Raw genomic sequence first — 16334 nt, forward strand, 5'->3', positions numbered from 1 at the left:
CTGAACCCAGGAGGCGGAGGTTGCGGTGAGCCGAGATTGCGCCATTGCACTCCAGCCTGGGTAACAAGAGCGAAACTCCGTCTCAAAAAAAAAATGAAAATCGCAAAAGCTAAATTCTAGGCAAGGAATTAGTGAATTTTCAGTTGTCCATAGGATAGTTGCATTATATTAGTTGCATGATGTTAGGTGGAACTATTACTTTGTTATTGTCTTTATTTGGAAATTAAGTATGGTTTAAGTAGATGTGTTGGGTGCCAAGTTGACAAAGGGCGGACTTACTTTTAGGTGTCAACTTGACTGGTAAGGAATACCCTGGAACCTGGTAAAGTGTTATTTTGAGTGTGACTATGAGGATGTTTCCAGAGAAGATTAACGTGTGAATCCTAGTGCACTAGGTTGGGAAGATCTGCCCTCAGTGTTGGTGGGCACCATCCAGTTGGCCCAGAGAGAACAAATACAGAAGCCAAACTGGTCTCTCTCAGAGCCGGAACGACGTTTCTTCTGCTGCCTTGGGTGTCAGAAACTTGACTGCATTAATGCGTATTATCACAATGTTGACTTTTATTTATTTATTTATTTATTTATTTATTTATTTATTTATTTGAGACAGTGTCTCACTCTGTTGCAGGCTGGAGTGCAGTGGTGTGATCTTGGCTCACTGCAACCTCTATCTCCCGGGTTCAAGTGATTCTCCTGCCTCAGCCTACCAAGTAGCTGGAATTAAAGGTGCCCAACACCAGGCCCTGCTAATTTTTGTATTTTTAGTAGGACAGGGTTTCACCATGTTGGCCAGACTTGTCTTGAACTCCTGACCTCAAGTTGTCCGCCTGCCTTGGCTTCTCAAAGTGCTGGGATTACAGGCATGTGCCACTGCACCTGGCCAGATAATTGTTGATATTCTTTGGTACTACATGAAAACTTGACAAGTATTACCTTCTTTAAGGTTAGATGCACTGTGGAATCTGAAACCATAGTAATGAAAGTTTCATATTCTTTCTTTTTTTTTTTTTTTTAATAGAGACGAGGTTTCACTGTGTTGCCTGGGTTGGTCGAGAACTCCTGAGCTCAGGCAATCTGCCCGCCTGGGCCTTCCAAAGTGCTGGGATTACAGGTGCGAGCCACCATGCTCGGCAAGCTTCATGTTCTTATCTTGACCTTTGAATGGCACTCTTACCTTTGTATATTTTTCTGTATAACAAATTATCCCCCAAATTTAGGGTACTAAAAAAGTAACAAATGTTACCTTGTGATTTCTGTAGTCAGGAATTTAAGGAATGGCTTAGTTTGGCAGTTCTAACCTGAGGTCTCTCAAGAGGTTGCAGTTTATTTTTAATTATTCATTTGAGACAAAGTCTCAATCTGTCACCCAGGCTCAAGTGCAGTAGTGCCATCTTGACTCACTGCAACCTCTGCCTCCCAGTTGCAAATGATTCTCATGCCTCAGCTTCCTGAGTAGCTGGAATTAAAGGTGCGCACTACCATACCTGACTAATTTTTATATTTTTAGTAGAGAGAGGGTTTCATCACATTGGCCAGGGTGGTCTCGAACTCCTGAGCTCAGGTGAGCTGGCTGCCTCATCCTCCCAAAGTGCTGGGATTACAAGTGTGAGCCACCACACCTGGCCGGGGTGCAGTTTAAATGTTGGTTAAGACTGTAGTCATCTGAAGGCTTGACCGCGGCTAGAGGATCTGCTGGCATGTTGGTGTTGCCTTTTGGCAGGAGGCTGTAGTTCCTCCCTATATGGACTATCCATAGAGGTTTGGATCATAATCCTGAAAGACATAATCATATATTTAATAGAAACAGGGTCTCACTGTTTTGCCCAGGCTGGTCTCACTCCTGGTCTCAGGAGATCCTGCTTGAAGTGTTGGGATTATAGGTGTGAGCCATGACATGAGCCAAAAGACTGAATCTTGAATGCCCTAATTCTAAATGTCGAGATCCCAAAATATCAAAATCGCTAAAGTCTAAAATCCCTGACATCAAAAATTCTGAAAATCAAAATTCTGAAAAATGAAAATCGCAGGCNCAGCTAATTTTTTGTATTTTTAGTAGAGACGGGGTTTCACCATGTTGACCAGGATGGTCTCGATCTCTTGACCTCATGATCCACCCGCCTCGGCCTCCCAAAGTGCTGGGATTACAAGCGTGAGCCACCGTGCCCGGCATGTTTGTATTTTTTTAGTAGAGATGGGGTTTCACCATGCTGGCCAGGCTGTAGACCTCACAGCAACTCTATGAGACAGATATTAATTTCTCTCCACTTTAGGGATGAGAAGCGGAGGCTCAGAGAGGTCAAGTAACTTCCCAGGGCCACCGGGTAAGAAACTGTGGGATTTGAGTGCAGCTGAGGCTGTTGGATGCCACGGCCTAGACACACAGCACAGCGTCATCCTTCAGCCTCCCAGGTCCTCCAACTCAGTGTGTCCAGAGCCAAGCCCGCCTAGAACTGCCTTCCCTTTCTCCATAGATGGCACAACTCAGACACCTGCGAGACATCCTAGACTCCATCCTCTCTGTAGCCCCAAAACATAGGCAGTTACTTCTTGAGTCTTTCTGTGATGTCCACCTTCCTCCATCCCATGGCCACTGCCCTCATGAACTCTTATCTTTGCATTTGCAAGAAGCTCACCACAAGCCCCCTCCAAGCCACCTTCCACAGAGCACTAAAGAAATCTAACTAGAATATTAATGGTCCCAGCTTAATACCAGCATCTCCTCCCAGCATGCTCAGGGGTTCCCCATGGCCTGCAGGGTGGGTCTCCCAGCTCAGAAGGCCCTTCAGGATCAGGCCTTGCTTACCTCTCTGGCTTCTTCCTGGCAACTTGGCCCAAGCTATGTCAAATCACCTGTGGTCCCCCAAGCGCAGCATACCCTTTCACAACTCTGTGTCTTTAACGTGCTGTTCCTTCTGCCAGCAATACCCTTCCTTATCTTCTCTATCCAACAAACTCCTATTCATCCCTCAAAACCCTGATATGGCATCTTCTCCCTCATTCTGAAGCCTTCCCGGACCTCCCAAAGACAAAGGGTTTAATGCCGCCGGGCATTCTACTTCTTTCAGCAACACAGCCCTGCACTGTAATGAGAGGCCTGGCTCCCCTAGAAAGCAGGACAGTGCAGACCTTCTCTGTGTCTCTGTAACCTAGTTCAGGGCCTGGCGCCCTGTAGGCACTACTGAGTGATGCTTACTGAGCTGAAGGAGAACGCTCTCCCGAAATCTGGATTTTAGAGGTGTATTGCCTGCCCTGTCATTCACCTTCCCAAAGCCTCCCTCCTGGAGGGCCGGACTGCGTGTTACATTTTGCTTGTCTCCTCCTTAGCAGTAGGACTGCAGCTACACTATTTCCTATTTCCTTGGGGGTCTGACAGGGTACCCAACTGTTCTACCCCACCAACTGTCTCTTGGGGTGAAAAAGGCCTCCGCCACCCACCCTCTGTACCTTGGAGGGGAGGAGGTTGACTCCCACGATGCGCACGGCTGCCATGCGGGACACTGCCAGCCCGATGGCTTTCTCCAGGAAAAACAAGATTCCAGGAACCAGCAGCCACTTCCAGAAGCTGGGCCCATGATGGATGAGCAGAACCCACACGAGGAGGTGGGACAGGTGAATCCAACAGAAAGCCTGTGGGGTGGGGGTGGGGGCAGTAAACTTCCAGAGCTCAAGGCCTCGGGGGTGGGACAGAGACAGGACTCAGGGTTACCCTCAAAGCCAGGACAGTGCCCAGAGCCTTGACTCTCTCCTGGGGATGGGGTTGGGTGAGAGGTTGGGGTTGGGAAGATTCTTTTTCCGAGGGCTTGGCCAAGGGAGCCTTTGAGGGAAGATTTCTGATCCCAGAGGCAAACATCTGAAATATCTGCCTGGGAGGTTCTGGGCAGAGTGGAGTGCCCCCACAGGGATTATGAGCATCAATATCCCGATCCCCTGACCCATTCTCAGAAGGAAGGAAGAAAAGGCAGCAATGGCTTCCTGGGAGTGGAGAAGAAATAGTGGAAGACAATTGTGGCACCTTCTAAAGCTATGGAATCTTAGCCAATTTTATTACTTTTCTGAATGTCAGATTCCTCATCGGTCAAATGAGGCTTCTGATTCCTACTTCAAAGGCTTGTTGCTGGCCCACAGTAGGTATTCATATATGTCTATTTCTGATGTGCCTAGGCCAGGAGACTGTCAAGGTCTCCAAACCAAATCGTCTGTGACTTTCTGCATCTTGAGGAAGCTGGAGAGATGGAAGCAAAGATGGAACTGACATTTTCAGAGCACCTACATGCTAGGTATGTAGTTAGTGGTTTTACATGAATTATCGCCAATAATTCCTAAAATAACATTGAGGATTACACCTCCATTTTACAGATGAGAAAACTGAGGCTTGGAAAGGTGGAGTGACCAGTAAGCAGGGGAGTGGGGATTCAAAACCTGCCGAGCCTGTGTTTCTTCCCCTCCCTGTGCTGTTTCAAGTCCAACTTAACCCAAATAGGTTAAAGGGATAAGCCAGCAGAAAGGCAGACACTCCCAGAGCAAAACATCTACATTTGGCAGACACAAACTACAGTCCAGTGGCAGAACCCAGCAGCAGGCCCTAAATCACATGCAGATAACACGCAGACCAGCTTGGGACTTTCCTGGGCTCTGGAGTAAAGTAGAAGGGACACAGAAAGAAATGAAGGTAGAACCCTGGCCTTGGGGGAAGCAAAAGGGCAGGGACCGGAGCACCTCAAAGTGGCCACTCCTGCGGATGCCCGAGCTGGAGCAGGTGAACATGAGGAGGAGCAGCAACAGCAGAGCGACACCTGTCATGGAGGCTGAGCCGTGCACCCAGCCAATTCAAGGCCTCCTGGTGAGCAGCAGCTCCCAGAGCTGGAAAGGGCTGTCCTCTGCCTGAGCCTGGAGTGCTGGAAACAAGCCCAGAAATCTGAATGACTGCAAGACCAGCTCTTCCCACTCCACCTTCCCTTGGGATCCCCACCCTGTACCATCAGATGCTAGCACAGGCAGAAACTTTTGTCCAGAGCATTGGTTTATCCAGGGCACCCCTTCTCTCACCTTTGAGCAGGCAGGGCACTCAGGGTGCCTGGGCCCTGTATTCTGGGCTTGGAGCTGCTCCAAGTTCTCCCCAACCCAACTCTGCCCCGGATCACTCACCAAAGTTCACAATGAGAGCCACGGTGTGCACAAGAGATAGCCCCACCACCACGTAGCCCATGAGCTGGTGGAACTGGATGTTCTGGTCCAGTGGTAGGACTTGAGCCAGCCACGTGGCCCGCAGCCAGGCGAGGCAGCGTCTGAGCATCAGCAGAGTGGCAGAGAGCCCCACCTCACTCTCTGTCTGCCTTGTCCGCTTTTCCCAGCCATCTCCTGCAGCCTCCTGAGCTAACTGTGCTTTCTGAACAGGACACGCACCAAACTCCCCTGCCCCCATGCCTGCTGCTTCCCTGGTTCACAGCTGGGGTCTCCAGAGGAGAGTCTCCAGAATTGGGGTGGGAAGAGAAAGTTACAGAATGTCTATTTGTATTAATTTTTATCTAAACACATGAGAAACACCTATACTTTTACTAATATTTAATATACAGGCCAGGCACAGTGGCTCACTCCAGTAATCCCAGCACTTTGGAAGGCTGAGACAGGAGGATCACTGGAGCCTAGGAGTTTGAGACCAGCCTGGGCAACACAGCAAGACCCTTGTCTCTATAGAAAAAAATTTTTTTAATTAGCTGGACATGGCGGCATGCTCCTGTAGTCCTAGCTACTTAGGAGGCTGAGGCAGGAGGAATGCTTGAGCCCAGGATTGCTTGAGCCCAGGCGTTTGAGGTTACAGTGAGCTATGCACTCCAGCCTGGGTGAAAGACAGAGACCCTGTCTTAGATAGATAGATAGATAGATAGATAGAATAAATTAAATAAATAAAATATCTCTGTGGACTTGGTGCCTTCATTTGGTCCCTATGTCAGATGGGTGTGTGCCACATTAGTTCTCGAGGTGCCTTGGAGGAGGAGCAGACTTTCCTAAATGCAGAGTGTTGACCAGGGTCCTCTCATTGCTCATTTGCCTTCAGTATATTTATGCGTGCCAAGGATGTGGACTTGCAGGTTCCGGTATTTGGCGTTACCGAAACTCAGCTAACTACCCCTCACAGGAAGGACAAGTAGCTTTATAAGTTTCCCGGCAGAGAAACCACAGATTGACAGTTGTGTTGATAATGCAAGAGGAAGTGACCAAGAAAATAAGTCACACGCCTCCCACCCCTGGAATGAACTCTTTGTCAGCTGGTTACACTGTTAATGCAAATCCCACTCTAGGAATGGGTACCCCATTTTACAAGATGTGATTATTACACATTGTATGTATCAAAACATCCCATGTAGCCCATAAATATATACACCTACTATGTGCCCACAAAAATTAAAATTAACAATTAAAAATAATAAAAATAAATGTAAAACAAAACTCACAAAACCCACTTTAACAAGAAGCTGATATCTAGAAGCATATCTGAGCTAGAGGTGGGCATTCCTGCTCGTCAATGATGAATCTTCCGCTTTAGTTAGTTACTTTGTGCCTTTAAGTCTATTAGCTAATGATAATAGGGCATGGAGATAATCACAAAAGGGCCTTTGTTTTAATGGGAGTAGTTGTGTGATTAAAAACTCTTAGAGGCCAAGTGGAGTGGCTCATGCTTGTAAGCCCAGCACTTTGGGAGGCCAAGGTGGGCAGATCATGAGGTCAGGAGTTCAAGACCAGCCTGGCCAATATAATGAAACCCCATCTCTACTAAATACATAAAAATTATCTGTGTGGTGGTGGTCGCCTATAATCCCAGTACTCAGGAGGCTGAAGCAGGAGAATTGCTTGAACCCAGAAGGCAGAGGTTGCAATGAGCTGAGATCCTGAGGTCCATTGTATCTGGGTTAAAAACCACCTCTTAGAGACCTCATCTGCAAGTCAGAGAACCACATGCCAACTCCATGATCTGGTATTCAAGGCCTCTTGCAGGGTTTCCTCTTGAAGGTGGACCTGCACAGGACTCCACCAGAGGGGAGTTGTGAAGATCAAATGGAGCCTACTCAGCACGTTCCTGATGCATAGTGCACAAAAATGCCAGTTATGTTATTACCTACTGGCTGTGTGACTGTGGACAAGCTGCTGTCCCTCTCTGGGTGGCATCCACCACCTCTGGGCGTTGGCCCAGCTGATTTCTAAGGTGCCACCCTGCACTGGCATTTCAGATGTCCTCTGTGTGTCGCTCTGCCTAGGAGGAGCCCTCCTTGGAGCCCCTGCTTGCTTCCCCGCCTGTGCTGGCACAGTCTACCGCGATGACGCTGCAGTCGAAGTTGAGGCACTGGCCTCAGCCCTTGGCCACAATGACGCTGGTGCCGAGGTCCCAGTGCGCGCTTGCCGCCAGTGCAAAGAGCAGCATGTGGAGGCCTGCGTAGGCGGCCAGGCAGAGCAGCTGGCTGCGGTGGTTGTGCCAGTAGGCTCGAGTCAGCGGGTGCGGCCGGCGGGGGTGTGGGCGGGAGGCGGGGGGCGTCAGCCAGTGGGTAGCGCTGCAAGGGAGGCGGGCTCCGCTCAGAGGGGCGCGGTGGGGTGGGGACCACGCGTGTCTGAACCTAAAGACCCTCTCCAGCTGTGGTCGACCAAGTCTGGCAAGCAGGCCGGCTTCCTTCACACCAGGAAATAGAGAGGTCAAGTGACTTGGTCACAGTTGCCCAGCTCCGTGGAGCTGAAAGGGGACTCCAGAGTGCTGGATGTCACAACCACGGCTATTTTTTTTTTTTAATTACTTCTCTTTACTTTCCAATGTTAAAACAGTTAACAGAAAAGGATGGAAGAATCTGAGATATGTTTTGGTAAGTAAACCCCAAGTAAGTTAATACACAGGGGCCCAGCACGGTGGCTCACGTCTGTAATCCAACACTTTGGGAGGCTGAGGCGAACGGATCACTTAAGGTCAGGAGTTCGAGACCAGTCTGGCCAACATGGTGAAAGCCCATCTCTACTAAAAATACAAAAACTAGCTGGCTGTGGTGGTGGGCGCCTGTAATGCGAGCTACTCAGGAGGCTGAGGCAGGAGAATCGCTTGAACCTGGGAGGCGGAGATTGCAGTGAGCCTAGATCATGCCACTGTACTCCGGCCTGGGCATCAGAGTGACACTCCGTCTCAAAAAAAAAAAAAGAAAAAAGTTAATAGTTAATACACAGGAAGAATTAACTACAAAACCGGCTCTATTCAGAGCCTGGAGTCTTGGGTCTTGTTGTTACACTCTTATTTTCTCCACAGCACGTATTAATTCTGTGCTTCTCTAGTTTGTGTGTTTGTTCATTGGTGTGAATGACATGCCTCTCCGTCTGGAATGGGGCCCCAGCAGGGGGGGGACCTCATTCACTGCATTATTCAGAACAGTGTGTGGTTCACAGGAGCTGCTCAAACATTGATTACGTAAATAACTACCTTTGTTAAGTATTTGTGTGATCCTAGGCAGCTTACTTCAGGCGAAGTAATTTCCTTTTGTAAAATGAGCATTGCTATAAAATGCACTGGTATATGCAAAAGTGCTCAGCACACAGTAGGTGCCTCATACCGTGAGTGGATTCTGCAGAGACACTGCGGGAAATGAAGGCAATGAGGACCGCTGCCCTGCGGGGCACCCAAGAGCGGGCTGAACTGGGGAGGAGCAGCGGCGGGGCGGATCCGCGGTGAGTTCCTGCCACATTTTGGCCGGGAGTCTCGCGGACGGTGCCAATGCCCGAGAGATGGTCAGGTTCTCCATGACTCCGGGGAAGCGCCGCAGCTTGTCCCGGAGCTGCTGTCGGTGTCTGCCCACTCAACAGCGCCGGCATCAGCTGGTCCAGCTTCTCGTCGGGCAGCGACAGGGCGCTTTCGCGCAGGCACGACTGCAGCACGGTGCGCACCTCGTCCGGGTCAATGGAGCCGCTGCCTGTCCCGAGTAGGGATGAAGCCGAGTGGTGGCCTGCCCTAGCACCCCACTCTGTACCTGCAGACGCCCCCTGTCATGCACACACACTGCAGGAAGCGGTGGGCCTCTTCTGTTTACCCACCTCCGGCTTTTTGCCAATCAGTTCTCCTTAGGGGTATAAACCATGCTCAGAAACCTTCCACGGTGCCCAACTGCCTGTCTCAACAGCGATGGATGCCTCCCCACGGGTATAGAATAATCTTTGGCTTCAGTGGACGTCTGTCTACAGAGTCTGTAGCTTCCTAAGTACTGCTCAACTTCCAAGACCAACTGCCCAGAAAAATATTTCTGCTTACTTAATCTGTAAGGGGCTGTGTGCCCACAGTCTCAATTATCCAGAGGCACACTGCATGCGGGTTCGTGCTGAGGGAGTGTGCCTTGTTCAACTTGGAGCAGATGCAGTGTTTATCCTGCTGTCTTCAGAGGGCCACAGCTGGGCATTCCAGCCCAGGGTGTGGCCTGATGTAAACATGGGTGGTGGGAAATGATGGGATAAGGAAGCCAAAACTACCAACAGAGATGAGATTTTTCTGTATGCATCTTATTCTTCCTGAGCAGCAGAGTCCATGATTAATGGCTTCTTGGCCTGCTTTGGATATGGACACACCCAGTGTGGCACCCTGCTCCTGCCTCTCCTTCACTCTGCGGTAGTGGGTTCTAAGTCCGATGGGGTCATGGACCTCACTTTGCTAGTCTCTAAAATGAGAGGAATCATTCTTCCCTCTCAGAACTGGTTCGAGGACACTAGATAATTGCAAAACACCAAATGCAGTATCTGGAAGAAGGCCGTTGCATATAAATGGAAATTCTCACCGGTGTTGTGATCATCATTCCGGCCCAAGCTGAAGTCCGTAATCCCATTACAATGCAGAATCTATTAGAGTATGTTATACTACTCCCCAGTCACAGCTCCATGCACCTCCTGTTCTGCTTTCCTAGTCAAGAGCCATGATGGCAGCAGGTTTCTGTACTCATCTGGAGGACCAGTCCCTCCCTGGCCCCTTCACGGCCTCTTCTATCTGCCTTCATCTCTCTGTTGGTCAATTTCAAATCCAGGGTTCTCCTTCACAATTCTCATGCACACATTCCTCTTCCTTGTCCCTCTAACCTTTGATTCCACTGACTCTCAGAAAATCCCATTGCTGGGTGAAGCCAGCTACCTGTTTTCTGCCCTCCTGCACCAGGGCAGCAAAGTGAACATTGCTGAAGAAAAACTTTTCAGAATGCAGGTCCATCCCTGTGAATCCCTTGCTCAACACCCTGTGATGGCTCCCGTTGCTCATAAGTTAACTAATTTAACCTTCATTTCAACCCTATGAGTATGAACAATTATTATCATAACTCCCATTTGATAAATAAATTGAGGTACAGAGAAGTTAAGCAACTTGCCTAAGTTCACATAAGTGATGGAACTGAGATTTGAACTTAGGTAGCTTGTCCTTAGAGTCTGTGCTGCATGACACACACAGTGGAGTATAATGCAGCCACTAAAAATGGCACCGTAAGTACAGTGAGTCACCACTTCACATCCATTAGGATGGCTATCATCAAAAAGCAGAATATAAAGCTGGGCACAGTGGCTCACATCTGTGATCCTAGCACTTTGGGAGTCCAAGGCAGGCAGATCACCTGAGGTCAGGAATTTGGGACCAGCCCAGCTAACATGGTGAAACCCCATCTCTACTAAAAATATAAAAATTAGCTGGACGTGGTGGTGGGCACCTGTAGTCCCAGCTACTTAGGAGGCTGAGGCAGGAGAATTGCTTGAACCTGGGAGGCGGAGGCTGTGATGAGCCAAGATTGTACCACTGCACTCCAGCCTGGGCGACAGAACAAGATTCCATCTCAAAAAAAAAAAAAAAAAAAAAAAAAAAAAAAAAAAAAAAGGCAGAAAATAGCAAGTGTTAGCAAGAATGTGGAGAACTTGGAGCACATTACTGGTAGGAATGTGAAATAATGCAGCCACTGTGGAAAACAGTATGGCAGTTCCTCAAAAAATTAAAATAGAATTACCATGTCATCCAGCAATTCACCTTCCGGATATATACCCAGAAGAACTGAAAGCAGGGACTCAGATATTTGTGCACCAATGTTCATAGAAGCATTGATCACAATAGTTAAAAGGTAGAAACAGCTCAAATGTCCACTAATTGGTGAGTGGATAAACAAAATATGGCACATACCCACAATGGAATATTACACAGCCTTAAAAAGGCATAAAATTCTGTCACTTGCTATGATACAGATGAAGCTTGAGGACACTCAAGTTACATAAGCCATATACAAAATGACAAATATTGTATAATCCCACTTAGATGAGGTGCCTCGAGAAATCGGATTCTTAGAGAGAGAAAATATTCATAGAATGGTGGTGGCCAGGGACTAGGGGAGGAGGAATGGGGGATCAGTGTTCAGTGGGCACAGAGTTTCAGTGGAAGGACGAAAAGCTTCTGCAGATGGAGGGTGGTGATGTTGCACAGGAATGTGAATGTGTTTAATGCCATTGAACTGTATGCTTAAAAATGGTTAAGGTGGCACATTTTGGCTGGGTGCGGTGGCTCACACCTGTAATTCCAGCATTTTGGGAGGCTGAGGTGGGTGGATCACCTCAAGTTAGGAGTTTGAGACCAGCCAGGCCAACACGGCAAAACCCCATCCCTACTAAAAATAAAAATTAGCCAGGCCTGGTGGCACACTCCTGTAATACCAGCTACTCAGGAAGCTGAGGCAGGAGAATCGCTGGAACCCAGGAGGCGGAGGTTGCAGTGAGCAGCGATTGCGCCACTGAGCTCCAGCCTAAGGGCTACAGAACAAGACTCAGTCTCAAAAAAAAAAAAAAAAAAATGGCAATTTTTATATTTTACCACAATAAAAATGATACTGTAAAGCAATATATTTTTACATTTCAAAATGCTGACATTTTAAAAGTGAAAAATCGCAGTACATATAATATAATCCCATTTTGTTAAAAAGAAAAAAGGTGAGTGGAGTGTGTATGTGCCACCAGTTAGAAGGCAACATAGCAAAATGTTACGGGGGATTTTTGTGTTCTTTATACCACTCCGTACTGTCTAAAATGTTCATGGTGAGCTTATATTATGATGAAAAGGAAAAAGCGACAGAGATTTTTTTTTTCAAACATAAAAAAGAACAAAAGAAGGTTCTGGCCTCTGGTAAGTTGAATAGAAGGCATTTGTCTCCTGTGCCAGAGTCCCCCTTTTCTCCCGCTGCCCCAGAAAGCGGGCAGGGATCAGACAGAGGGACAGGGATGGGGGAAGAGATGTGAGGGAATGAAGTGTCAGCCTCACCTGGAGAAACCAGTCCCAGGCTGGGCATGGCAGGCCCGGGTGGCACCTCCAGGCCTAACGAGGTGAAATGGCCGGTTCTCACTGAGGCCCCCCACTGCTCTCCCCACCCCAGCCCACACCCAGGAAGAGCCCTTACCATCGATGTCATGCACCTGGAAGAGGAATTTGAGTTTGTCCATGGGGCTGCCATGGATGAGCAGGGTCAGTGCGTCCTGCAGCTCCTGGAGGGTGATGGTGCCACTTCCATCGGAGTAAAATAGGGCAAAGAATCTCTCTGCAAAGAAGGACAGTCGGCGAGGAGGGTGGAAGACAGGCACAACTGTGGCCGCAGGGCCTGGGCTTCGAATTTGTTCACTGTCTTCCTGTGTGTGGAAAGGTAGCAAGGGGTGGCAAGGGGGTGCACCACGGCGTGGCAGTATTCAGGCAGGACTCAGGTGCCTGAACACCCATCGTGATCTGCTCAGTGGAAGGCCTGCTCTGATCCCTGCAGTGAGCATGGGCTTGATTTGGGCTTCAGGCCCCCTTCTGACACTGGGCTTTGTAATTTGCATGGGCTGTCTGCCCCCTACATACAATCACCCCCATCAGCCTTGCAGTCCAGGCCTCTGGGTGATTCCTTAACCAACACGGGAAAGGGTCAGACAGGGGGTCCTCCTGTGGGCTCCTTCCAGCCCTGTATCACCCCACTTGGGGCGAGCCCAAGGGATGAGTGAATCTGGGAAGGACTTACAGATTCCACTGGAAGGTCTAAGCCCTTTCTTTAGTTTGTTTGTAAGGCTGCCTATGTTTTATACTTTAGTCTTGTTCTTAATCACCAATTCCCTCATTCATTCACTGAGCAGTCTTGCGCTGTGTAGCCTTTACCTGCCAGGCCTGGTGTTAGACATTGGGAGCACAGAAATTAAGAAGACAGGATTGGATGAGTGTCCTAGAGATGCTGTGTCCTGGGAGGCTCCCCTCACGGCAAGGGAAGGACCCTGTGGGGCTATAGTGTCTGACTTAATAAAACTATGAGGGGCTCACTAGTATGAGGTATAGGCTGAAGTCCGCCGTAGACTGATAACCCTCCCTGGGCTTTCTTCTTCGTCTCCAGGATCCCTGGGTAGTACCTTTATCACTCTACCCTCCCGAATGCTCTTTGTCTTAAGATGTTTTATAGCCTCCCATTTGGATGGGACAATCTCATTAGGGAGAATGGGATTTTTTTCCTTCCCCATATTTGTTGTGAGGGGAGGCATGGAGTTAGAGTTCTGAGCAGTATCCCCAGGACCAGCAGGGGAGGGTCCTTCTGATTCAAGCAGGGCATTCAGATGCTTATTAGCTAGTGTCTGTCAAGGACTAGGACAGCATTCGATGCGAGTCCCGAGGACAGCTGGGAGAGGCTGGCGTTTCAGGTTCCAGTCCTCGCGTCTCCGCTGATGTCTCCTCTGTGGGTCAGGGCATGCAGGCTGTGTGGGGTGGGCAGGGTCGCTGTGGGGCCCAGAGGACTGGGAACCGTGTGTCACAGCAGACAGCGTGTTAACAGGTGTAGACCATTAACAAGCTTATCTCGGAAGGAAGCCTAAGTCAGGGCATCAGCTCTGCCCATAAGCCTAGTGGAAATGGGGGTTAATCATATTGCTTAAGATTTGACAAGCTGCTGATTTACAACTTCATGTGTTTTTTCGAAGACCCCAGGAGGCCATAGCTACTAAGAGGAATGGGAGCGTGCTAGAAACAGCCCACCAGCTCTGCTACAAGGTGGAGACCTCGGGAACCCCAGGGAGCTCCCTTTCCCTCCTTGTAAGGGCTATGCCCTGAGAACCAGGGCACATAATGATCAATGCAGGGCTTCCACCGTGGGCCAACACCTGCCTCTTTCACACACAAAGCTGTTTTGAATTCTTGCAGGCTGATCTCCCCACCTTCTCCTGCAATGGTCTTAAACTGCTGAGTCACCCACCGGAGCCACTCACAGTGCTGGGAGGCAAAGGAAAGGGTTTATGGGCTTGTGAGGTCTCATGGTGGTCCCAGGGCCTCCGCCTTGCTCTAACTAGGGCCCTGGGCCTCTGTGAGTTGAATCAGGTCGATCAGCTCTGGCTGTGGATTGGAGCTTCCCACAGCCGTCTCTCCTCCTCCCTAAGCCTCAGTCTCTTCCTCTTATCCAGGGGTGACTGGCCCAGGCTTGCTTCTGTTTAGGTTCTGAAATGACAGGGCCCCAGTGAGATGGACTGTGGGGATTGGTCAGAGAATGGCGTGCTGTGACTGCATTCACACCATGACAGCAGTGACGCTGTGACTGCATTCACACCATGACAGCAGTGACGCTGTGACTGCATTCACACCACGATAACAGTGACTTTTCCACCTTGCATTTATGCAGATCTTTACTGCTTTCCAAATATTTCCCACCATCACTACTTCCTTTGGTGTCTCCGACAGCCTGGTGGGCCAGGACATTTTGCAGAGAAGAAATAGTCACAGACCAGTTAAGTAACTTAACTAAATGTATTCAGCAAGTTGGAGACAGAGACTTCAAATTCAAGTCCAGTGTTTCCTTTCGTTCTGCCCCAAAGCCTCCACGCTCTGCTTAAATGCTTGTAGCACAAGACCGACCAAGCCAGGATTCAGCCCTCAGGTCTTAACTCTCCAGGCCCAGGTTGTCTTTTATGATGTCACCAGGGTATTGGCTGTCTAAAGCCCTTACAGCTGGGCTGTCTGTCCTATGATAGACAGTAATAAAAAAGACAGAAGATGACAAATGTCAGGGAGGACGTGGAAAACTGAACCCATCATACATTGCTAGTAGGAATGTGAAGTGATTCAGCCCCTTTGGAAAACAGTTGGGTAGTTCCTGAAAAAGTTACACGTAAAGTTACCATATGACCCAGAATTTCCACATCTTGCTATAAAACACGTGTCCACACAAAATGTGTTCATAAATGTTCACAGCCACATTATTCCTAATAGCCAAAAAGTGGGAACAACTCAAATGCCCATCAACTGATGAATTCATATACAAAATGAATATCTATTCAATGAAATATTAGTCATAAAAAGTAATCATATCTACATAAATAGTAGACATATGCTACACTACAGATGAACTTTGAAAATATTATGCTAAGTGAAAGAAGCCAGTCATAAAAGAATACATATTGTATGATTGCATTACATTAAATGTCTGGAAAAGGTAAATCCATAGAGACAGAACATTATTACCAGTCGTTGCCAGAGGCTGGAAGACAAAGGAATGGGGAGTAATTGCTAATGGCTAAAGAGTTGTTTGGAGAGGTGATGAAATGTTCTGGAATTCGATATGATGGTCATGCAACTTTGTGAATATACTAAAAACCATTGAATTGTACACCTGAAAATAAATACATGTTAAATGATAGTGATAACACCAAATACTGGTGAGGTTTCACAGAAACTCATACATTGCTGGTGATTATGTTAAATGGTACAGCCACTCTGGAAAAGAGTGGGCAGTTTCTTATAAAACTGAATATGCAACTGCCATACAACACAACAATGGCACTCCTGGGCATTTATCCCAGAGAAACGAAAACTTATGTTCACACAAACACCTGTAAATCAGTGTTTATGCAGCTTTTCTTTTCTAATAGCCAAGATACAGAAACAACCCATACATTCTTAAACAGGTAAATGGTTAAACTACGGAGTACCACTCAGCAGTAACAAGGAATGAATTGATACGTGCAAAAACCTTGATAAATCTCCAGAGAATTAAGCTAAGTGGAAAAAAAATCAATCCCAAAAGATTATGTACTATATGATGCAATTCATGTGGCATTCTTGAAATGACAAAATTATGGAAATGGAGAACAGAATAGTGATTACCAGTGGTTAGACAGGAAGTGGTGAAGTGGTGTAGCAAGAAAGCGGCAACATCATTTTTATGATGATGGTGATGTTCTGTATCTTGTACCAATATCTATATTTTGGCTGTTATATTGTACTCTAAATACTACCATTTGGGTGAAATGGGGAAAGAGTACACTTAACTAGATCTGTCTGCATTATTTTTTACAACTATAAGACATGTGAA

The 16334-nt window shown here is 47.9% G+C and overlaps 1 protein-coding gene across 1 annotated transcript in view; it reads right to left on the reverse strand.

The window, feature by feature from the left end:
- Nucleotides 1-3366: 3366 nt before the first annotated feature.
- NOX5 (NADPH oxidase 5) overlaps nucleotides 3367-16334 on the reverse strand; it is a 22852-nt gene continuing 9884 nt past the window's right edge. Inside the window, 8 exon segments of the mRNA XM_017513597.2 lie at nucleotides 3367-3627; nucleotides 4717-4895; nucleotides 5146-5317; nucleotides 7310-7538; nucleotides 8743-8808; nucleotides 8810-8936; nucleotides 12420-12571; nucleotides 14139-14242. Coding sequence (XP_017369086.1) covers nucleotides 3388-3627; nucleotides 4717-4895; nucleotides 5146-5317; nucleotides 7310-7538; nucleotides 8743-8808; nucleotides 8810-8936; nucleotides 12420-12571; nucleotides 14139-14242 — 1269 coding nt within the window. The 3' untranslated portion in view covers nucleotides 3367-3387.

Source organism: Cebus imitator, unplaced genomic scaffold (genome assembly GCF_001604975.1).
Source record: "Cebus imitator isolate Cc_AM_T3 unplaced genomic scaffold, Cebus_imitator-1.0 Scaffold496, whole genome shotgun sequence".
Lineage (NCBI taxonomy): Eukaryota > Metazoa > Chordata > Mammalia > Primates > Cebidae > Cebus > Cebus imitator.